General features: G+C 40.8%; 2 protein-coding genes across 4 annotated transcripts in view; both read left to right on the top strand.

The window, feature by feature from the left end:
* Positions 1-1,103: 1,103 nt before the first annotated feature.
* as3mt (arsenite methyltransferase) lies at positions 1,104-7,288 on the top strand. Of its 2 annotated transcripts, XM_034120700.1 has the most exons (12): positions 1,104-1,374; positions 1,468-1,509; positions 1,802-1,850; positions 2,641-2,768; positions 2,863-3,013; positions 3,420-3,556; positions 3,658-3,727; positions 3,809-3,890; positions 3,970-4,101; positions 5,432-5,571; positions 5,645-5,767; positions 6,705-7,288. In XM_034120700.1, exons 2-12 carry the CDS (start codon positions 1,493-1,495, stop codon positions 6,807-6,809), a joined length of 1,134 nt encoding a protein of 377 aa, XP_033976591.1. In that variant the 5' UTR covers positions 1,104-1,374; positions 1,468-1,492; the 3' UTR covers positions 6,810-7,288. The 2 variants fall into 2 exon arrangements, with proteins under 2 accessions (XP_033976591.1, XP_033976590.1); XM_034120699.1 differs by having other exon boundaries at positions 1,104-1,509.
* An 850-nt stretch (positions 7,289-8,138) lies between these two features.
* Positions 8,139-23,388, top strand: part of cnnm2b (cyclin and CBS domain divalent metal cation transport mediator 2b) — a 43,770-nt gene continuing 28,520 nt past the window's right edge. Inside the window, exons 1-2 of one of the 2 annotated variants that reach the window (XM_034120698.1) lie at positions 8,139-9,776; positions 10,416-10,489. In XM_034120698.1, coding sequence (XP_033976589.1) covers positions 8,279-9,776; positions 10,416-10,447 — 1,530 coding nt within the window. In that variant the 5' untranslated portion in view covers positions 8,139-8,278 and the 3' untranslated portion in view covers positions 10,448-10,489. Of the gene's footprint in view, positions 9,777-10,415; positions 10,490-23,388 lie in introns of those variants that run through there. The other variant, XM_034120696.1, reaches the window with a different exon arrangement.

Raw genomic sequence — 23,388 nt, 5'->3', positions numbered from 1 at the left:
CTTCGTGCCCGCCGCCGCTGTGCCTTCGCCTGCGGCCGGGCAGCGCTCCTCCCGGCTGGGGACCACCGGGTTTTTCACGCCCGTCCCCTGGTCTCGACACAGCGACCCTGCTTTCTGCGGCCCCCTGACGACGGCCCGTTCCGCTTCACATTTGATGTTATAACATCCCAGTACACGCATTGTAACAGTGAACAGTTCCTTCAAAACAATTAAGCTTCATATCAAAAACAAATGAACCTTGCAACTTGAAAAAAAGAGTGAACAAAAGACACAAGATAAGAACATTGATATCCAAAGCAGGAAAGAAGAACAGAACGTGTAAGAACACAACAGACATTTAAAGAACAAGGCGGGACAAGAACTGTTATCATTGTGCGACATGAAGAATGTTGACCACGCCCTAACTTTAATCGTTTGTTTACGTCCCTCACTTCCGTTTCGCTTCTCATTTGCTAGCTGAACAGCTGATCAGAGTGGTTTCTTGGCCCGATAGCTTGTGTCCGACACCCGGCCGATTCAACATGTTGAATCGGCCGGGTGTCGACCGTGAAAGGCCAAATAAGGCGTGTCACGGCCGAGGGTTCGGGACACACCAAATTGACTTTGGGCGACAAGGAACCCGTTGTCGCCAAACAACGCAAGACGGCCGATATCGGCCTGGTGTGTAGGGGCCTTTAACAGTGGAAATTGAGTCCATGATGTCGGATGATCTGGCCGAGGGGATGTACTTAAAGTATAACAAGTTAAGATAAACATTGCACAGAAAAATTGCCTTCATGTGTGATTATCATTATATTTGTAAGCGACATTTCTAGATACTATTGTTGAATCACGTAGCATTTAACTGTTTTAGACAAACAAAGTTCTGATTTACTTTTTGTAAAATATTTAAATAATTGTACTCTTTTGTAACTTGGAAGAGTCCATTAGTTTAATGTTGAGGGATGCATTTTGTTAGAAGTAGCTCAAGCTGTTAAAGAAATGTAGTGGAGTAAAAAAACATTGTTTCACTTTTAATTGTAGTGGAGTAGAAGTATAAAGTAGCATAAAATGGAAATACTCAGGTAAAAGTACAAGAACCTCATAATTGTACTTAAGTACAGTACTTGAGTAAATGTAGTAAATTACTTCCCACCTCTGATATGGACATCAGTTGGGTTTCAAATAACATTTCCAGTTTTTCTAGTAGGTAGTCTACTCAATTGTTGTCTTGGCATGTCTCAGAGAGACAATTGTTCCATAATATTAATTTCCTGCACTATTGCTTTCCACTCTGAAGTTGCTGGACATTGTCTACTCTTATCTTTGGGATTTGTTGACTGTACCAGGGTTCAGATGTGATATCAGACCGTGAGGGGCAGGACGTGCTATTAAGTAGGAAGTCATTTCATATTAATTTTGTTCGGAGAGCAACTAGGTGTGCATCAGAAAGCTTTCCTCTACAAATAAAATAATACTTTACTTCAGTAGGCTACTTGAAACACTCGAGACAATGGCCGAAGAAAACAGGTAAGAACATCAAAACATGCCTCTTTTCTCATTCATCATATTGTATGTTCATGTAAACTATCATAATAAATTGAGCGAGTGGCGTGTGACATTCGAACCTTCAACTTGAATGACCATAGTGGTAACGTCACATATATTACGTATTAAAAATAGCTTGTGTGCAGTTATAACTTGTCATGTTGTTGTTGCAAACTAGCAAACTGAGTGAGCACTTAGCAGATAGCTAACATTAGAGTTAACGACGAACATGCAATTTGAAGTTAAGTTCACTTTCAAATACTTGTTGTTAAAGTGCGTGTGCCAAGGGCTTCGTCGATAGCAGCATTCATGTCGACGTCAAGGTAATTTCACGTGCATCACATATTTACACAGCACATGTCATAGTGTTTGCTAGCTTAGCTTAAACTTGTGCTTTCATGAGCTTAACCACTGACAACTTGTAGTAACAACGTAATGTCTATTTAACGGTTTCAAGGTGAATTAAGCGATCAAAGTACATCTCACCGTATGAGTCAGTTTACTACTACCGTGCCATGTGGGCTACAGTAACATTGATGACAACCTGATGTAAAAGTAACTAAATACAGTTACTCAAGTAGGCTACTGTACCGGTACTTAAATACAATTTTGAGGTACTTGTACTTTACATGAGTATCTGTATTTTTGCTACTTTGTATGTCTACCCCACTACAATTCAGAGGTTAATCGTGTACTTTTACTCCACTTAAATAAGACTTTAGTTACACCTGGACTAAATAGCATGGATGTATAATAAGAACTAAATAAATAAAACTAAAGAAAAGAGCTAAATACCCAGCAGTAAATAAAATAATAAAAATTAGTTCCGCGGTGTTAACCAGCTGTGACAAACATATGAATTCATTCAAAACAAATGATATGTATCATTCTAAATGGGCCAATCTGCATAATGAGTACTTTTACTTTTGGTACTTTAAGTATATTTTGATGCTAATTATTTTATACTTTTACTTGATAAAGATTTTGAGTGCAGGACTTTGACTTGTAACAGAGTATTCCTACTCTGGAACTTTAATTCTACTTTAAGTACAACATCTGGGTACTTCTTCCTCATCTGCAACCTGCTGTGTGTGCTTTTCTGCACCCAAACAGGATTATTATGGCAAGGTGCTGAAGAAAACCTCTGACCTGAAGAGCAATGCCTGTGTGGCTCCAGCTCAGCCCATTCCTGCCTTCATCCGCCAGGCTCTGAAGAAAGTGCACCCTGAAGTCACCGCCAGGTAACCGGGCAGCTTTTGTTTCACCCTCAGTGAAGTGTTAGCAACCATCACTGATCCACAGAAGCGTACTGTTGGTGTCTCTCTTCTCCCTCAGGTACTATGGCTGTGGTCTCGTGGTGCCAGAGTGCTTGGAGGGCTACAGGATCCTGGACCTGGGCAGCGGGAGTGGGAGGGACGTGTACATGCTGAGTGAGCTGGTAGGCGAGAAGGGCCACGTCACTGGCATTGACATGACTGAGGACCAGGTATTGTATTAGACATATTTATGGTAAATATTGTATTCTTCTTGATATACATCATTGTGTTCATTCTGTATCAATGTTTCTTGTAGCTGTATAGCATGTTTGAATACTTAGTACATTTCATTTAATTGTATAATTATAATTATTTATGTATTTTTTCATTATATTAATAATGATCCCTTTTTAATTTATCATTATTATTTATATTTATTTATTTTAATTGGTGAGTGTGTACTTTTTCTGTACTGCTCTTAAGTTTACGTTACATTTCAATAGCTCACACTTTTATCCAAAGCACCTCTACAGAAGCAGATCACACACTGTTGAATTTGGGGTTCAGTATCTTGCCTACAACCTACAAAAAAGATATATATTTCAGCTTTAAATGCAAGAGTGTTCTATTTTCTAGCTTGACGTGGCCAGGACGTATGTGGACTATCACACGAAAGAGTTTGGCTTCAAGAAGCCCAATGTGAGTTTTGTCCAGGGCTACATCGAGGCTCTAACAGAAGCGGGTCTGGAAAAGAGCTCCTTTGATATCATTATGTAAGAAGTATTTCTCAACTCTCTTCCTCTGTCTTTATTTTGAATTGTAATGCTGTATACTTCTAGAAATAATGTGTTCAAACGTTTGTTTTCTGTCATAGTTCCAACTGTGTGGTGAATCTCTCTCCAGACAAGAAGCGAGTACTGGCTGAAGCCTACAGTGTGCTCAAGGTATGCTTCTCTCTCACAAAACATGAAATAAATGCTATGAAAAATAATTTGAACATTCACCGTTTACCTGTTGATCTTTAGGATGGTGGTGAGCTGTACTTCAGTGATGTCTACAGCAGTGGAAGATTAACAGAGGAAATAACAAATCATAAAGTCCTCTGGGGTGTGTAAAATTAATATCCTACAGCCATAAAAAGCTCACAGATAGTGCTACCATATCAAGATGTAATTTATCTTGGCAGGCGAGTGTATTGGTGGAGCGCTCTGGTGGGAGGATCTGCTGCAGTTGGCAGAAGAAGTTGGTTTCAGCCCGCCACGCCTTGTAACAGCCAGCTTCATCACCGTGGACAACAAAGAACTGCAGGACATCCTCGGTTTGATATTTATTATATTTGATTTTTTCATAACTTTCTTTATTAAACACATTTTTTAAAGCATGTTATAAAGGAAAAGTGGGAGACACATTTCCAGACTGTGATTGATTTTTAAGTAGAGAAATGTAATCTTTTAACCAAAAATATGTGATAGTAGTTAGGATTTCTGCTATTGGTTCTATTTTATTCTTAATATGTTTCTTGTTTACTCATCTTTCTATATCACGTTGTTTAGCTGTTGAAGTAACAAGCATTCATTTTGAAACTAGACATAATTAAGGTTCTGCCAACATAATTTTACGACACAAATTCTCTTTACTGATTTAAATATTTAAATAATTTTTTTTCTAAATCAATCCTGAAAAACCCTGCTTTTAGAGGCTTTCACACCCATAGGTGTCCACTTATTCTTGCTAAGTAGACGTAGGCTCTGGTCGAAAGGGGGCAGAGAATCTAATGAGGTCACCAGACATGAACCATTAAGAGTGAAACTTGTCCCACACTAACATGTGCGTTAAGCTCACAGTACAGAGGGGGAGATGTCAATCAAGCACAGTTTGCACATGCCCACAGAGAGGTCTAATTAGGCATACATTGGTAACACCTGTGTGGATTGTGCAGGTGTTAATAGACAGTTTCATTAGGTTTAAATGTGTTACTACGTGTCCTTACTTGCCTTTAGTCCTGTGCATCTAGTAGCATTCTGGACATGTTTTCTGGTCACCGAATATCTAATTGACCACTAGTTTTCTCTTTAGAGTTTCATGTTCTTGTTATATACTTTACATTCTGTGCAGTTATGTTGACAGTGGCATTCTCTGGTAGCTAAATTGCAAGGAACGTGTTGTATTTAACAGGAAATATTACATTCAAATCCAACTTTAATTTGAAAAAAGAAATTGAGAAACCCAACATTGCAATTCTTAGAAATCCCATTAGCATTGAACAGCTCCAACTTTTACATTGTTTGTTGCATTGTGGAACAAACAATATAAAAAAAAGGAACAGATTCCGTATTGGGATTTTTCCAGCGATTTAATACTCAAATCATCTACATGTTTTTGGTATCCACCATACAAATATTTATAGTATCTCTGTAAATGAATTTATTCAGGTTTGCTTCATTTAGATTTACAAAACTAAGGGTAGGTGTATATTGTGCTGCAAAGCTTTGGTTAATGTTTAACTTATGTTAAATTGAGGTCTACTGAAGTCGTATCACAAACTGTGTTTGTGAAACTGTTGTTCATTGAATATACCATACAAGACATTTTAGATTGTTCTCGATGTTGACTGATTCTGTTCTCTCTGACCTGTTCTGACAATACAGGCGACTTCAAGTTTGTCTCTGCCACATACCGCCTGTTCAAGGTCCCTAAAGGCGCCACCAATCCCTGTCAGGTCATATATAATGGGAGCATTACAGGAGTAGAGGACAGCTTCCAGTTTGACACTCAGTTCACATTCAAGGTCTGTACATACCACAGTTACTTCAGCTCAAGCTCTGTATGCACATTTTATAAGACATGTGTGGATGTCACAGGTGGATGAAGTGGTGGAGGTTGATGGAGAAGTGGCCACCATACTGACCCATTCCAGATTCAGGGAAGATTTCACTCTCCAGCCTCAGGGAGGCCCCCGTGAGTCCTGCGGAGTCAAACCTAAGGTCAGTGTCACGACTGAATTCCAGGATATGTAAATGTCTGTATGATTATTTTTTTGTTAAACACTAGAGGTCAGTGTGTTTGTCGTATTCGTTACAAGTGTGTGACACACCCAGAGAGCCCCTCTGTCTGAACTGTGCACACAGTCACACACACACATGTGTGCACCAGGACGCATGCTGCAAGTTCTTACACACACTCACATACGCAGTCAAACATACATACGCACACATCCACACGCACAAGGTCAAGCAGCTGTCTTGGAGTCATAACCAGACTGTGGAGTCCTGCTGGGGAACATTGAACAAGAAAGAATGTTCTCTTCTCAGCTAACGGAATGCCATCTTATCAGCTCTCATGGTCGTTCTGTGCACACACACTCACATCTACAAACACCACTATATATTTTTCAATGACTACCCTAATCCTATGATCACTTGCAACATTTTATTCTGCTATTGAGGAAGTTCCATTTGGTTTTTGTGGAGCAAAAAACGAAATTGAAAATGTATCATCTGTCCCTGGGTTCACCCTTTGGCCTGTCCCTCTGAAGTAAAATCATGTCCAAGATACTTTTCCCTTATCAGCGCGGCTAGTTGGTGATAATAGGTAATACATAGCCTTTGATCTTGTTTTTGAAAGCATTGCTAATGTGAAATGTTTATTTCACGAACAACTAGTATCTCATAAAAGAAATAGCATGTGGACACAAGAATTAAAAAACTCAACATACAACACCTTTTTATTCTGCTATTATGAATATTTTTTAGGATGTTTAATCCTGGAATATCTGAAAAAAAAAAGGGAGAATAACCTTTTCAAACTTTTCTATAATTCTTAGATTTGCTTTCACACCATAAATATAATACATACGTACATAAAACTGTGTGTGTGTTGTTAACTCCTACTGATTTCTACCTTGTTTTACTTTTGATACAGGCGGGCACTGTGGATCCCTTCCAGCTGGTCCTTCAGCTGGGGAAACAACAGCCAGGTTCAGCCACAGGGGGATGCTGCAGCACTCAGTCTGCCTGCTGCAAGTGATGGTGTGAAGAGCACTCAGAAATACAGCCCCATCATGATATATAGCATAATAACAAAAGCGCAAATGTCCTGACTTAATTATGCTTCATTCGGTGCTATTATGTCGTGCCATATTAACATTTGAAATTATGACTTTAATTTATGTGAATAATAATGTTGCATAAATGAAATGACTTTGGCTTTGTATCAAGGCAAAATCAAGATACTCACACATTCAAAACGTGTGCACAATCTTCTTATAAGTCTATTATTTTCATATTTCTTAACAATTCTAGACATCTGAATTTTCTTATACGTGTCATTGATTTATTTTATTGGGACTTTTCCATCTTTATTATATAAAAAAGCCTTTTGCTGTAACACCTCTAATTGAATTCATTCGTTAAGGGAGTATATTGCCATAAGTGTTTTAGTGCACTGCTTTGTTAATTGTTTTGTGTTATATCTTTTATTATAATAAATGCTGTCAATCAATCTAATTAATAGTCATTTATTGCACATGCCATATGATGGGATCTTTACAGCAACAGGTGGGTATGACTTAAAAAAGGCCTTCGGTACTGATCACTGATAAATACAAACCCTCTCGGAAACTGTATAACGTAGGCAATGGTTCCCAACATAAATCTAAAAAAACAAAAGAAGAAGAAAAAAAATAGATAATATGTATCTGCTATATAAAATCTTTATAGTCTGGAACTTGTCTCCTGTAATGTGATTTTGTTCATTAAGAAAGGCTACATTTCACCTCTTCAGGCCTCATGAAATCCTTCAAATAGAACACTTGGAATTATTTGATGCAACTGCATATAAGTCACATACACATTAGGATTTGGATGTTGCTTTTTTTAAGTGGTCACAGCTCAACAAAGTTTGGAAACTACTGGTTTAGGAGACATATCATTGCATTTTCTATTATGTGTTCAATGCATTGCAAGATCATAATATGGACTCCCTCAAAAGTAACAATGTAGTTTAATGGGCATTTTCAATATAAATATATCATTATAAAGTAGAATTCATTTCAATGAGGTTATATTGCATTCAATTGGGCAGTTGCTAATGTTACCGTTTTTATCTTTATTGATATGTCATTTTTTAATTGAATACGTTTTAAGTTTTATTAGTTATCTTCTGTATGTTAAAAAAAAAGTCACCAGTAGAGTCCTGTCTGTCTCTTAACATGAGGTGCACTTGTTTTGGAATGTGATTGGCCAAGGAGGCTGCGGACGCCCCGCCTCCGGCCAAACGCCTCTCCTGATTGGTCGCCTCCGTCGCCTGTCTTGGGGACATCAGGGGAGGCACGAGTTGGCCCGTAAGCCTGCGCTCGCGAGTCATCAGTGTCGGACACGTAGTGGGAACGAGCAGGTCCCGATGCACAAGTCACGGCAGCCCTCGGCGGAGATGAAGGCGGACTCCGACTGGCTCTGATTTTTAAAAGCGCTTTTCATTCAGGCGGTAGGTTGCCAATGGTTATCAATATGGCAGAGCCGTCATCCCAAGCACCCACTGCTGCAAAAATGGCGTCACTTAACTGGGTCCGAGCTTTGGCGATGCTTTTCTTGACTGTCACTGGCTGTTGTGTCGCCCCGACAAGTGGCAAGGAAGGGTCCGAGGAGACCGTCATCATAGGACTCCGACTGGAGGACACGGACGAAATTTCCTTCATGGATAGGGGCTACCTGCGGTTGAGTGAGCGCTCTCGGGTGAAACTAAGGGTGTACGGGCATAACATCAACAACGAGACCTGGTCCAAAATTTCTTTCACGGAACACGAGCGGAGCAGGACGGTAGGGAGTGTTGACAGCTCCTCGGGGGATAACCAGAGCCAGGAGGACTCGTCCAGCTTTCATCCCTGCGGTATTAGGACTTCGGATATAATTATATTACCCAACATCATCCTAAATCGAAAGTCGTCGGGAATAGTTGAAATTGAGGTCAAACCTCTGCGCAAGACCGAGAGGAGTAAATCGTATTACCTTTGCATCGCTACCGCGACACCGGCCGTGGGCGGGATGCACGACCCGTGGACGGAGAACACCTGGATCTACCACAACGGGGATGACACCAACGTGATAGTGGTGGAGGAGAAAAAGTTTCTGCTGCCTTTCTGGCTCCAGGTCATCGTCATCTCCATGTTGCTTTGCCTGTCAGGCATGTTCAGCGGGTTGAACCTGGGGCTCATGGCTCTGGACCCCATGGAGCTCCAGATAGTGCAGAACTGCGGCACCGAGAAGGAGAAGAATTACGCCAAAAAAATCGAGCCGGTCAGGAGCCAAGGGAATTACTTGCTATGCTCTCTTCTGCTGGGGAACGTGTTAGTGAACACCACGCTGACCATCCTGCTGGATGACATCGCCGGTTCTGGGTTGATCGCGGTGGTCATGTCCACCATTGGAATAGTGATTTTTGGAGAAATCATTCCCCAGGCCATCTGCTCCAGACACGGCCTCGCTGTCGGGGCCAACACCATCTTTCTCACCAAGTTCTTCATGTTGCTCACCTTCCCTGCTTCCTACCCGGTGAGCAAACTTCTCGACTACCTCCTGGGTCAGGAGATAGGAACCGTGTACAACCGGGAGAAGCTTCTGGAGATGCTGCGCGTAACGGACCCCTACAACGACCTGGTGAAGGAGGAGCTGAACATCATCCAGGGCGCGCTGGAGCTCAGGACTAAGACGGTGGAGGACGTGATGACGCCCCTGAGAGATTGCTTCATGATCCCCGGGGATGGCACCCTCGATTTCAACACCATGTCCGAGATCATGAAGAGTGGCTACACGCGCATCCCAGTCTTTGAGGGCGAGAAGTCCAACATAGTGGATCTGCTCTTTGTCAAGGACCTGGCCTTCGTGGACCCGGATGATTGCACTCCTCTGAAAACCATCACAAAGTTTTACAGCCACCCACTGCATTTTGTGTTCAATGACACGAAGTTGGATACAATGCTGGAGGAGTTTAAAAAAGGTGAGGCAACAACATAGAATGCACTATTTTCACATGTTTTATTTTTATTATGTATCTATAAATATGATTCCATATACAACTATAAAAGAGAGCCTGCTTATTATTAGTTTAATCTCAAGTGAAAAAAGTCAGGGCACATCCTCCTTCCTTTGGATGAGGGAGGATAGCAGGTGAATTATTAGGGAATATAATACAATAGGAGTGCCTCATGAAAAGGTCACATTGTGCTTCATGAAAAAGGTCATATTGTGCCTCATGAAAAGGTCATATTGTTTGAGGGAATGGTAAAATAAAAAAAACCTATCTACAGGACTTAAAGGGGTTAGAATAATGTGTGTCCCCTTTTAAGATTGAACAAGAAACTTCTAGGTAGTGAAGGAAGACAAAGTTATTTTGTCATTTCCTATCCGGCCTTGCATCACTACATTTTGAGGCAGCTGTAGTGAGGTGCACTTGCCCACAGCCTCACAGGTCATTTCCTGTAAAGGGGAGGAGGAGGTTATCTCTCCATCGCTTCCATTCACTGTTAATGTTCACACGGTTTCTCTCTCCTCTTGCTCTAACCTTGCCCTCTCATTCACTCTTTTTTACTCTTTCCCCTCCTTCCTTCTCTTTCTCTCTGATTTGTGAATGCATTAGGACATGTGGGAATGGTGCAACGGCAGTGCTAAGGTTATCAGGTGGGGGCATCTTGTTTGAGAACCTGCTTAAATCCCTCTCTACCTCTCTTGTGCTTGCCTCTGAATGATGGTGGCGATAACTCCTTTTGTCCAGCCCTGGAATGCAGTCGTGTGGATAATGAATAACAGCCTTTAACACCCTCAAGTCCCCCACTCATGTGTTTTGTGTGTATGCGCATGGCGTTTAAGAAATATGTTTACCTCACCCATGGTTTACCTGATGTTTTGCGTAGCCATCCCCCCTCTCGGTTGTTTTCTCTGACTCAGTTGTTCCTGGCAGCTTGTGTGCGGAATTTGGTACTTTCTTTATTCCCAGATAAGCAGCTACAGGTGTGACCAAGTGATACATGGGCACACATGTTCAGAAACTAATTTATCAATGCTTAAAATGTGGTGGAAAATGCATGATTGTTGCATTGCGTGCTCATTGGAATATTCACTTCACCTTTAAGACGATTAATTGGGGGGAAAACAGGGCAAATCATTGAGCTCCATTACTAGAATTTAGCTGTAGCGCTCATTGCCAAATTAGCATTACATAATACGGGGGTTTGTTTGTTTTCATCACAGACTATTTACAGACACGCACTAGCAGCAAGAAACATCGATTCCCTTGACCTTGTTGATCGTTTCAGAGACAGAAAGTTCAAAAGAATATGCATGTTACAGAACCAGGGGGTGCCATGTTCTGCTGGATTATTAAAATAACCGTGTGACCGAATATGACCCCTGCAGTATCCCCTGATTCACTTTTTATATTAGTACAAGTGGAGTGTGGTCATCTGAGGGAGGAGATGTTACTTTGTAAATATTATTACATCATTTTGACCTGTGAGTCTGTGTGTAAAGACTATTTTGGGTATGAAAAACATCAGATAGGAATGATGTAAGTATATCCCGCTACATCAACAACTTCTTAAAATACACATACATACACAACAGGTGATTAGAAGTTGTGTCATCAAATCACACACATGATTTTTTAATAATTTTTCAACAGAAATCAATACTTCTGTTATACTTCATTGCTGTTTAAGGAGCTGTCACAATACAGAGTTCGGATTTTAAACCACAACTTCCTTGGCGGATGTAACAAAGTGCAGCAAATAACGTATGTACCTATATTTGAAAATAGTCTTATAGTATGTGTGGTAGATATAAAGTCCTACAATCCTGCAATGTTATAAGCTACGTTTGCAATATCAGTTTTAGAGGGAGGGACAGTTTTTTGGTCTTTTATTATAGTTTTCATTATACCAGTTTTTTCCAACTGATTTAGCTTGTATGCTAGTCTGACACTTGTTGAATAGTAGCCTAAATTGTCAACTGCTTCCATAGCGGTCTCAGGTGTATCTGTTTACTCATGTTGTTAATTCTGTTCCTTTCCTCCCAGTAAAACCCAAAACAGCGCATTTTGTCGGCGACATAGTTCTTCTCATATGTCCAGTTTTGGTGTGTAGTGGCAGAGTGTTTCTGCGGCTGGCCCCTTGCCAGAGGGGATTCGCCTTCAACCTCTCATGTAAGTCATAAGCGACTGTTGTAGGGAGGGCTGCAGGGTCAAAGTTTCCCGTCAATCTGGCTCTGTGCGCAGGGCACACTCTGTTCAAAGTGCTTTGTATTGTAAGTCATTGTTAATTAATTTGATGCCGCTTGCCGAGCTGCATAGACGTCTGAAAAAACGCTCATATTAGAGACTGTATCGCAGTATTGGGTATAAACTTTGTGGCGAGGTGGTTTCACTTTCCAGTTTTATAGGATTTACTTTCACGCTCACATTCTCAACCTAAAAACTATTCAAATTTCAATATTATACTAGTTTAAGCACTCAGAAATCAAACTGAACAAAGTAATCCTAAAATAATTATACATATAAGTAGTTGAACAGTATTAATGGAGCTTCAAATGTAAGATTTGCTCTACATTTGATTGGTAGTGGAAAAATGCTCACATGTTTAGGTTTTACCCGGCTTGACCCTGGTCCTAGGTTAGGGGTTACAGTCAGATTCATGCAGGAGCATTTTAATTTGGGCAGACACCCCTCTGGAAACTTCTGACCCATTCTTTAATTACTCTCCGTCTGCGATTGCAACAATTACTGTCATCCAGGGGGTTGCTTGTCAGGCTGCAGCTTTACCGGTTAATGAGTGGGTCACTGTGCACCATTTGGGAAACAAAGCAAGCAGCACCTGAGTCAGAAACAGGAATTTAGCTGCCCTTCTCACCTTCAATTATTTGTGATATTCCTGAAAGTGAAAGCTATTCACTCGCTCACATGCAGTGTAACCAGCCTTGTTGGGGGGGGGAGACAGGATCTACTGTATGGATATTTGGAGAGCTCAAATCAGGTTATGTGTGTTCTGTTCCCCTGGGGAAGGAAGAGTACTTGTCTAACTTGAATTTGGGAGTCCAGACGGGGGACTGGGACTTGACCCAACAGAGGCAAGGAGAAAATACTGTCCAAAACAGTCCCCATGCTTTGCTAGCAACAAACACACAGACACAAACTCTCAGTTCTTCTCATCTCTAAACCTGGTTTCTAAATGTATTTAACAACTGCTTATATCTTATACAGACTTTTGAGGTCAAATATATAATCCTGACTAAGAATGACATGAACAAACCCCTCAGTAAAGTCTTTCAGAATATATATAGGAATGGAGCTTAGAGGTTTGGTGTATGAGTGATGAGTGATGCTGAAGTGGACATTTCTAGCTAAAAGAATGATAAAAAGACACACTTAACCTGTTAAGCCCCAAGCCTGTTTTTCAGGTCTCAGGCTAGAAAATGACATTCCCTGAACAAATGACTATATCTTCACTTCTAAAAGGGGTACATTAATAACCTTTTTTCTCAAAGCAATGATAAACCTGTGAGTTGGATGTAGAAAAGCCAGAATCAATATAGATGTTTTTATTTTAAAGTAAATTCAGATTGAACATAGTAAAAAAATAGTAGACAAAAAGCTTTAGGAATCCAAACTATGACACATAATAAGTACCCTGTATCAAGATTGATGCAAAACAAGTTAAATCTGACCTTTTTTAGAGAGGTTTAGAAAAAAAAAACACTTCTGGGGTCATTTGGGTGTATTTGCCATATCTCTGGAACCCATTGGTCGATTTTGATGATTGACACCTCTTTTTAACCGATCGAGCCAATAGAATCGAGGGGAAGTTCCTAAATCCATCTAAACATTACCATTGGTGAATGAGAGTGATGCGCAGCCAGCACGCCCAAAACCGGAAGCTCTCATACACTCTCGTAGCTCTCATAGCAGCTATATATGAAAACTACTCTTATTGACATAAATGTTATGATGGATTATCAGTAATCATTTCAAAGTGACACAGAGACATTGGATTAACCTTCAGCAGCGTTTATATGCGTTTTAATGCCATTGAACACCACTTTTGATCAGAAAACAGCAAAGGTAAGATATATTTGCCGTTTTGGCCCCGTAAAGCTAAGTTGTGTGTTGTCTGGTTTTGCCTTCGCTGCCGCTGGAATCTGTGGAATCTCAGCTTTCATATGATATCTTGTTTGTGCAGATCCGATGAAGCATAACATATTTCTACCGTGAGTTATGCGCTAAGTGCGTTAGCACCCTTTCGCTTAGTTCTAATTCAGACGCTTGGCGTTAGAGTTGTGTTTTGTTTCGGTAACAATTGTTCATATCGTCAGTTAGCTGAGTTTCTTCCCGTCAAGTGGGTACGACACATTAATAGGTTGTTAAATGGTAAGAAGCCCTGAGACACAGTTTCGTGAACCACGTGCACCACGCTGCAGTCTTATGGAGCGCCGCACGTTCCCCAAAACCCTAACCCTACCCCTAGTATAAAAGAACACAAAATTGCCCAAAGTTTCTAAACTTACCAATGCAGGAAACAGCAATGTTTTTGCCTCTGGTGTCTCACCTTATTGCATCCAATTATATTAATGTTTTTATTTATGTTAACAGTACTTCTTTCTCACCTTCCCACTGTCTGTTTAGTTATCCATTCATGTCTCATAGCCCAGGGTATACATGCTGCTCTGTTTAAAGTAAGGTCCCCAGTGTAAAAGAGCCTACATGAGGCCTGGCACGTCTTGAACTAGTTCCCCCGATTGCTGCAATATAGGCCAATCTATGCTTAATTCAGATTCAACAGCCTTCACGGTCTCTTTGCTCAGTACTTTGTCTTAAAGTGAAACTCTTTTCTCTGTCGGCCTTGCTGAAAAATGGTGACAGGAGTTTTGTGGTTTGCTTGAAACGCTCTGTTTCTATCTGGGTGTTTGTGTGCAGCGTATCATAGCAGAATGTCTAGAATTCTGTGTGTTTGCCTGGTAACCCTTGGTGCTAATGCTGCAATGAGTGTTGGGATTAAATGGCATCATGTTGGTAAGAACACTTAATGTTTCCTGATGAGGGACACCCCTTTGAACTCAGCGAGAATTCTCCTGCCAGCCGCTCGCTTTCTCAGAACTAATTACCTCGAATTAAAGCTTGTCTGCATTTTGCAATACCGTTTGGTACGGGAGACTGCAGTAGTAGTTATTTTTTGCTTGTGCATGGAATGTCATTTGATGGAAACCGTTCATATCACACGCACAAACAGCACAGTTAACACATTGACACATGCTGTCAACTTAAAAATCACAGCAGCTGTTTTTCTTGCTTATGTTTCAAGTAATCTGTGCTGCTATTTAAGGTTTTTATGTAGCCATAGTTAGTTTTTGTAGTCAAGTGTAACCTGTTCATCAATTAATCATCAGTGTTTGAGTTTTTATGCAACGCCTTTGGAGAAAAGGCCAATGCTGCTGTTGTAGAAACCTGTTGCGTGGTAACTTTTCCTCCATTGTACTGTTGACTCTCAATTTTAAGGACCACCTGTTCTTTCGCATGGTTTTGCTTCAAATCATGAATACTTTATGTATCTGCCAACTGTTTCAGTCAAAGCATAGTTCTGCAGAGACTTGAAACCATCTGGAAAGGTCTAAGGTAATCCATCACAGTGAAAGTGTCATTGTCTTTACATGTTGTTGCAGTAGGGCTTACATGCTAATGTTGCTATGGCAAATGGCAAAAACAGTTTGCTTTGGCCAAGGAAATGTATACAGCAGACTTAGACTTGAGTTTTTTCCCAGACATTTGGTAAATATAAGTCTATATCTCTTTTCAAATCTGTTTGGGCTTACTCCAACTTCACAAGGTTAATATATCTGGCTCTTTACCTGCTTAATACTCAACTATGCTAACCAGCTAGTGGCTAATGGTGTTTGTCTTCTGTCTGATGTTGAGTTGTTAGCTTCTAGTGGGTTTATGGATTAACAGTTTGTGTGGTGGAAAACCAAAACGTTGGGCTAAAAGACGCTCAAATGGTCTGAAGACGTTTGGTCATATAAGTGTATGTATAAGGGGTTTTCAGGAATCTTAATTTAAAAAAAACAACATCAAACTAAACAGACATTATCTATTTATAACATGATTGTTTGTTCTTTGTCTTCTTGGTTTGTTTTTCATGAATGCACAGCGCTAAATATCCTAGTGTCTATCAGTGAACAACCGAGTAGAGTTTTTTTCTTTAAATGGTCCATTCTAACAGTTTCAGCACTCCACATTATAATTATTTTGATAAAGAATGAAGGTGTTGATATCATTACTATAAAATATTTTGTGAAGTCGAGTTGTCACGATGTGGTTGATTTGAAGGTAGAAAATCCATCTAAAACACAGTTTGTTAATGTAAAGTTTTTGTCAATAATCCATCCGCCTACTTTAGTAGTGATATAGGATGATAATGTTGAACGTAGCAACAGGGTAAAGTATCTTTGTTTGGAATTTCCAAATTGATTATTCACGTTTATTCAGATGTCAGACTTGTTAATCGCAACGTGAAATATGAGCAAATGAGTTCTCGATTGACTTTAGGTGATTTGGACATTGTCTTGATTGAACTCTCGGGTTTGTTGTGTTGGCTTTTGAATTGGCCTACATTCTTCAGATTCTGGTACAACATGGAGTAGGCTTTTAAGACCCGATTAGTACAACAGTTGAGGAGTGTGAATCAAGGCGCAGTGCATTCCCAAAGCTTGTCTGATCTGGCATTATGTCTTTTACTTTAAATTTGTATTTTCTCCTGGGCACCCCATGCTAGGCATTTCCCCCGGAAACATCATTCATTTGCACAAGGTGATGCTATTATAAAAAAATCTCTTTGTGTGTGTGGTCATATCTTAAGGTCTCTAGCATGATGCTTCATATAAGCTTCTGTCTTTTATCAAACTGTATCGGTGTCAGCTATATTCGGCATAAGTTGCTATATGTGTAACCCCATACATTTGCCCCTCTTGGCTGAACCCGAGTGCAACCAACAAAAGGTAAAACTGAAAATACAATGTGCTACTGTTTCGCATAAATCAAAACAAGGTTGTTTTCCTTGAAAATGTCAAGTTTTTTAAGCCTCACTTTGAAGAACAAATTGTGTGAATTTGTCTTTCATGAAAGACTTTTGATCCAAACCTCTGTGATCCGGCTTCATCGCCTCTGTATGGCAACACTGATGTATCAAAAGACTGCTTATAGTAGAGGCACAATGGCCTACTAAGATAGAGCGCATACGAATAAGTCCCATATTGTACCCAGGACATGAGTAGGATTCATCTGAGGCACTTTTTGTAACAGATACTCATCTTTTTGTATTACTACTGTGTTTGTTGGTCAGAATCCTGTCCACAGAAATCAAAACAGTATAGTTTTTGTTTTTCAGCACAGTTGCACATCGTGCTTCACCTCTTTCCTTCTTAATACCTTGACCCTCGCCATGGACTCACTTCATTACTCATGATGATGCCTATTCCTGAAGCAAGGCGTTGGTACTTTTTGTGTTGTGGACGTAGTTAAGGAGCAGAGTCTGCTTCCAGCAACATGTTTGTCTGTAGCCATGCACTACTGAGGGAAATGTGTTATTACGCAATCGAGAATGCAACCACCCCCACGTTCTTTTTAATAACCGGTTTCCAAAAACAGAGATCACACTCAACCTGTGTGCTTTTTTCATCTTTTTGATGGACTAAAGTGTTAAGAGGTGTTTTGATATGATGGCAGAACTATAACCCTAACTGCAAACGGAGACCGACAAATAGGTGTCTGTTTATGCTGTAAATGGTACTGGTTGGTGCTTCGTTGATATCAACCAGTGGTGGAAGACATATACAGTACAGATCCCTTAAGTTTAAAGTGAGTAAGAGCAATCCTCAAAATGTACTCAAAGTATTACACGTAAAAGTATCCGAAGCAAAAATCACCCACAAAACTTGAAAATTAATGTAATGTTTAACAATGCAAAATAATTATATCTCAATGGGCTTGTTGATTTAAAAGCTAATTTGTTCTTTGATAAAATTACTGACTACTTTAGTTTTTAACAATTATTTGTTAACCTTTCATTTGTTGTACTTTCTTTTTTTAATTGTTTTTTTGTCTATGAATCTTAATTTGAAAAATAATACCTAAAGCCAACACGACAACTAAGTTCTGTATGTTTGAGTGGCCAACACAATTTTGCTTAAAATCAAATCAAAAAAACATATCCTATCTAATTAAATGGCACATTGGCATCTCTGAGCTGTCCGTGTTGATCGCATTCCAGATTCAGCTCTTGGTTTTGTGCTCTCAAGCTCTGAGAGACATTGTGAATGTCCACAGTGTTGATTGAATGGTCGAGGCAATCATGAAGTTACATCTCCTTTGTCTGAGGGAAAATACAATAAAGAATGACACAAAAGTGAATTCAAGACCATTCAATCAGCGTTGCCAACATAAACACTCTCCCCTGGAGCTGAAAAACACTTCATTGTGTAATGTAATCTTTAATGTCATTAAGACATGACAACACTGCTGATGCTGACTTACACTGACTCATTCAGATCTTGTCTTACTCAAGGACACCAAATAAAGGTTATTTATAAAACTTTGACACTGTTCTCAGTAAAAATCCATATTTCTTCATCTCTAATGAGAGAGGAGGTTTATTTTGAGTGCAGTCATGTCTTTAAGATAGTATCATGGTAATGGGGGTGCATTATGTCATTCTCATGAAATGAAGGGAAATTACTGCTATTAGTGTCGCTGTCTGAAGATACTGAGGAGGAGGATAATGATGATGGTGTTACAGTGAGGGTTGAAATGTACATATTGTGAAAGATGTGTTCTTTCTGTCACCTTGTGAGTCTTTGACAAGCTAAAGCTGCTGTCAAACACGTACTGCTGTCAATATTTTATTTATTCTTTAAACCACGCGCTCCATTCCTCCCACAGTTGAAGCTTTACTTATATGTGTGTATCCGCAACCGAAGCTTCAAATAGTTTCTTCTAACTTTTACTAGAGCAAAAGGAAAAGTGAGGCCCTTTCAGGCTGTGCCCCCGAGAGGGACAGAAAGCCCTCCAGCTTGGTCAGCCTAGTAACCAGGCTCTGTGCAGCACACTCAGGGAAGCAGAGCCACTTGCTTGTGCAGCGAGCGGTCCCATCCCCCTCCTCCCACATTCCCTCTCTCCCTCTTCTCTCCATATTGTCCTCTTGCCCATTTCCCTCTGTGTTATAAATTACAAACGACACAAACCTCCAGGCCTAATGCCTTGCCATGGACGCCTTCCAAGCTGCACTTTTCCGAGAGCCAAGAGGCTGGCTTCATTGATAACACCGGGCACACTGTCCGTCTCTCCATTTGCTGGCAGGAGGAAATGCCCAAGACAGACCCTTCCCAGGCCCGAAAGACACCAGCGCCTTTTTTACAATCGACTGATGAAGCCTACTTCTGTGAGACTTCACCAGCACTAGTGTAGAACACATCAACAATAATAAGTACATCAGTAAAAGTAACTTCAGGCTTATTCTTACATGATGCCTTATGATTTAAATATTCATGGGTAAAGTTGTCCATAGCCGCGTTCACACCAAGTACTTTCCTGTACTTAGTTCCGGCACTAAGAGCCCCGGTGCTTTTAACCCCAGGGCACTTAGTACAGATCGCGTTCACACCGGAGTACTTTTCCCTGAGGGAAGATTACGCAAATGAGCCGCTGACGTCACTTCTTCTTCTTCTGCTTTGGCTTTACTGGCAGGCCACAAACCACTTCACGGCGAGTACAGTAGGTGGCGGTATGCACCTTAAAGTTGTTTGCAATCCGCTGCAAAACAAGAGAAGAAGAAGAAAAACTTCCCGCGTATACTGCGACGCCCACCCACTCGCTGTACATTAGGCGTCTGTTGTTTACCTTCCGACCTCAGACATGATGGAGATGGAGTCGACTGAAGTTGTGCTGTTTGTGCTCATGTTATACAGCTTTGTAACTGAGTTAATGCAGCCTGAGCAACTTGCGTACAATAACAAAACAAGCCGAGCACGAGTGGTGGTGGAGAACGCTTTTGGCAGACTGAAGGGCAGGTGGCGGTGCTTGATGAAAAGAAACGACTGCAAGATGGACAAGATCAAAATCCAGGTGGCAGCATGTTGCATATTACATAACCTTTGTGAAAGTAATGAGTACAGGGACGAATGGACTGCCTTACCGGCGACCCAGCTTTATGAGGCATCTGAACAGCGTGTAAATTGTAAACATTTTGACAATAAAGCTGATCTTTTGTACAGTGCTTTTGTTTCTCTTTTATTTTCCAGTCAAGACAGGCAACATTACAATAGTGTACAGTGTGGCAATATAATAACAATAAACTGTGCCAGGTGTGTTGTATGCACAGTAAATAGTAGGGATGCTCCGATCGCCAATTTTGGGGCCGATCGCCGATCGCCGGAATCAGTATCTGCCGATACCGATCGCCGATCCGATCGAGTGGGCGGGGCCTAAATGGAAGATTTAAACATCACTTTAAATCTTCCATTTAAAGTGATGTTTAAAACTCAGTTAATGGGGCTCATTCACTGGAGCTTCCACAAACAACAATCAACTTAATTATTACATTCAAATTATGTATATTATTCAAGTTTACATTCACTTTGGATAATACCACGGGAGAAATGAGCAAGCGCTCTCTTTTCCTCTCTCTCTCCCCCTCTCTCCCCCTCTCTCCCCCTCTCTCCCCCTCTCTCTCCCCCTCTCTCCCTCTCCTGACAGCCCGTCAGTATCGTCTCATGCAGCTCGCTGATCCAGTAATGTGTGAGGCCGACAGTGAAGAATAAACATATTTATAACTAGTTTAGCTTGTTCCAGAGGTAGATAAAATAGCTAAGTGTGTTAGGTCTAACTCTTGTGTGTTTCGCTCTGCTCACCGGTCCGTCACAGCGGGTGGAGCTGCAGGATTTCTGCTTCACACACATTGCATACCGCTATTTTACTGTCTTTTTCGGACACCTTAAAATAATGCCAGACCGGTGAAGCCATTTTGGCGAGCTTGTTTTGCAGCGCACAGAGAAAAGTGTCATGTATTTTACGTCATGCGATCGGCCCTCGCGATCGGCATGTTTAGAGAGCACCGATCGATCGGAAGAGAGTGAGTATCGGCAGATCTCGATCGGTGACCGATCGATCGGAGCATCCCTAGTAAATAGGCTCAGCAGCAAACCCACCGTTATTATATATCTTCCTGAGACCCACTGCATCCGTCTGCCATAAACACTATGGAAACATACATGTTAGTTTCGGCCCATAGTGGACTCCATTTTGTGTTGTGTAAAATGGGGGGGGGGAATTAAAGGTTTGCAAATCCCCATGTCCTCCTCAGAGGACAATCATAAAAACATTTAGTTTTAGGTCAAATAATATTTAAAATGATATAAATTATCATATTTGTGTATGTGCCCCTGCCATTCCTCCACAAGGTTGCAACATTGATGATAAATAAATGACAAATAAAGCTTTGCCAGTTTATAACCGATGAAACATGATGGTATCAGAATAATCACTTACATGTGATGTATAGGATGCTACGGTCACTAAAGATAAAGTGTCAGGAGAAATAAGCAAGCTACAGGATCTGTTTAACAGTAAATAGAAGTTCACATTTTTAATGTAAATAAAATAGAAGTTGTACATGTAAATTAACATTATCAATATAAAATAAAGTGTCAGTTGTATCAAGACTATATAATAACAGTAATAACAATAATATAAAATGAACTGGTGAGCATCTTGTCCTCCGTTTCCTGGGCCTTGGTGAACAGCACCATCTGATCCCCGTGCATCGACTCTTTCACCACGGCACGCCGGTCCTCCAACGCCTGGACGGTGTCAAAGAAATTCGCATCCCGTGTCCGCTTTCCTAAGAGGGGAAAATAAGCAAGATACAAGATCTGTTTAGTCGCCATGTAGTTTTACAACATACTAGGAATGTGTTTTTTGTATTTTCACAAATAGAATTAAGGTTTCACAAATCTCAAACTGTGTTATAAAGAATCTTTTGACTCTCTGGGATAATCCAGTCCAGATTTGATGAGTCTAGGTATAGTGGTTTTAGATCAGGACCTGGTCTAATGTGGTCTACATGTAAAAAAAGCACTGAAATCTCCCTTTTTTGTATTTTCACAAATAGAATTAAGGTTTCACAAATCTCAAACTGTGTTATAAAGAATGTTTAGACCCTCTGGGATAATGCAGTCCAAATAAATTGGCTATGCAGCGATTTAAGAGGTTCAAACACGGAGGATTGTGCTTCATGTATGCTTGAACTTTGTTTAATGTTGTTGAGGCAAGTTTTCGTACCGGAAGTCATGTGACCTCTAGCCCGGATGTTTACAATGTTTGTGAGAGAGTAAAAAGGCGCAAACATTTGTAAATGCCGGTCTAGGCGAATACGTTTTCACGCTGTTTCATAATTGTACCAAGAAGGAAATAAACATGATTGTGAACATCAGTTCGATGCGTAACGTTCTTTCAACACAAAGTTACAGTGTGTGTACCTTTGCGTTTGGTTGCTGGTAAGGGGGGCGAGCTAGCGCTGTGATCTAGAATGCAAAGCTCGCTTGTTTCCAATCCCGAGAGTTGTCCATCCTCGCCTGAAACAGACGATTAGTGCCATGAGTTAGTGAAGCAAATTACAGAAACACTACACAGTTATTCACAAGTCAAAACGTTTTCATACGGCCGAGAATATCTAGCTAGCTAGATGTAGCTAGCTCGGGGCCGGTGTTAGCCTATTCAGCCTAGCATGGCTAGCTTGATCTACTGAGCAAATAAAAGTACATCTGAGACCATTATTGTGCAGATTAAAACCCCAGTGCATGTAGTTGATTTTACCTTCGTCGTGGTCGTCATCGTTGGCCACTGAATCTGCCGTTTGTAGTCCTGCCTGAGTTTCTTTATTTTTAGCTGGTGTGCGGTGGGGCTGTGCACGATTCCCAGGTCGAGTGAAAGCTACTGAACTGGCTTCAGTAGCATTCCCTGGGTCGCGTCCTCGGCGTAGATCTCCAGAAGCGCCGACACCTCCTCATCATTTCTTGATGCTTGCCATAACTGCTTTCAAAAACAACTCCGTCGGTGCGCTGGATTTTTGTAGCGAGGAGAAACAATGGCGGCTCTACAAAACATTTTCACAGTTGTACGGGGCGTGGTTTGCAATTCACCCAGCCAATCAGCACTGGGGCACTTTTCACCCACAGGAAAGTACGATCTCTCAGCGGGCTCTAAAAATGGGGGTAAAAGTTCCCGAGATTAAGTACGATTTTTGGTGTGAACGCGACATAAGGGGTACTAACGGAACTAAACGCGAAAAGTACGGTGAAAAGTACTCCGGTGTGAACGCGGCTCATGAGAAGTATTTTTTGGGGGCATTTGGAACACACTGTTTTGGTTTGAGAGAAATTGGCACCAAACATTGGTAAGCATTTATTAGCAAAGCCAACAGGTCATAAAGTGTCAATCTCACAAGTTCATCTGACCATTTAATGCCCTCACACACAGTACTGGAATTAGCTGTTTCCACTGACATTGCAGGCATAACAAG

Source organism: Trematomus bernacchii, unplaced genomic scaffold, assembly GCF_902827165.1.
Source record: "Trematomus bernacchii unplaced genomic scaffold, fTreBer1.1, whole genome shotgun sequence".
NCBI classification, from domain to species: Eukaryota; Metazoa; Chordata; class Actinopteri; order Perciformes; family Nototheniidae; genus Trematomus; species Trematomus bernacchii.
This window is presented reverse-complemented; position numbering and strand designations above follow the sequence as displayed.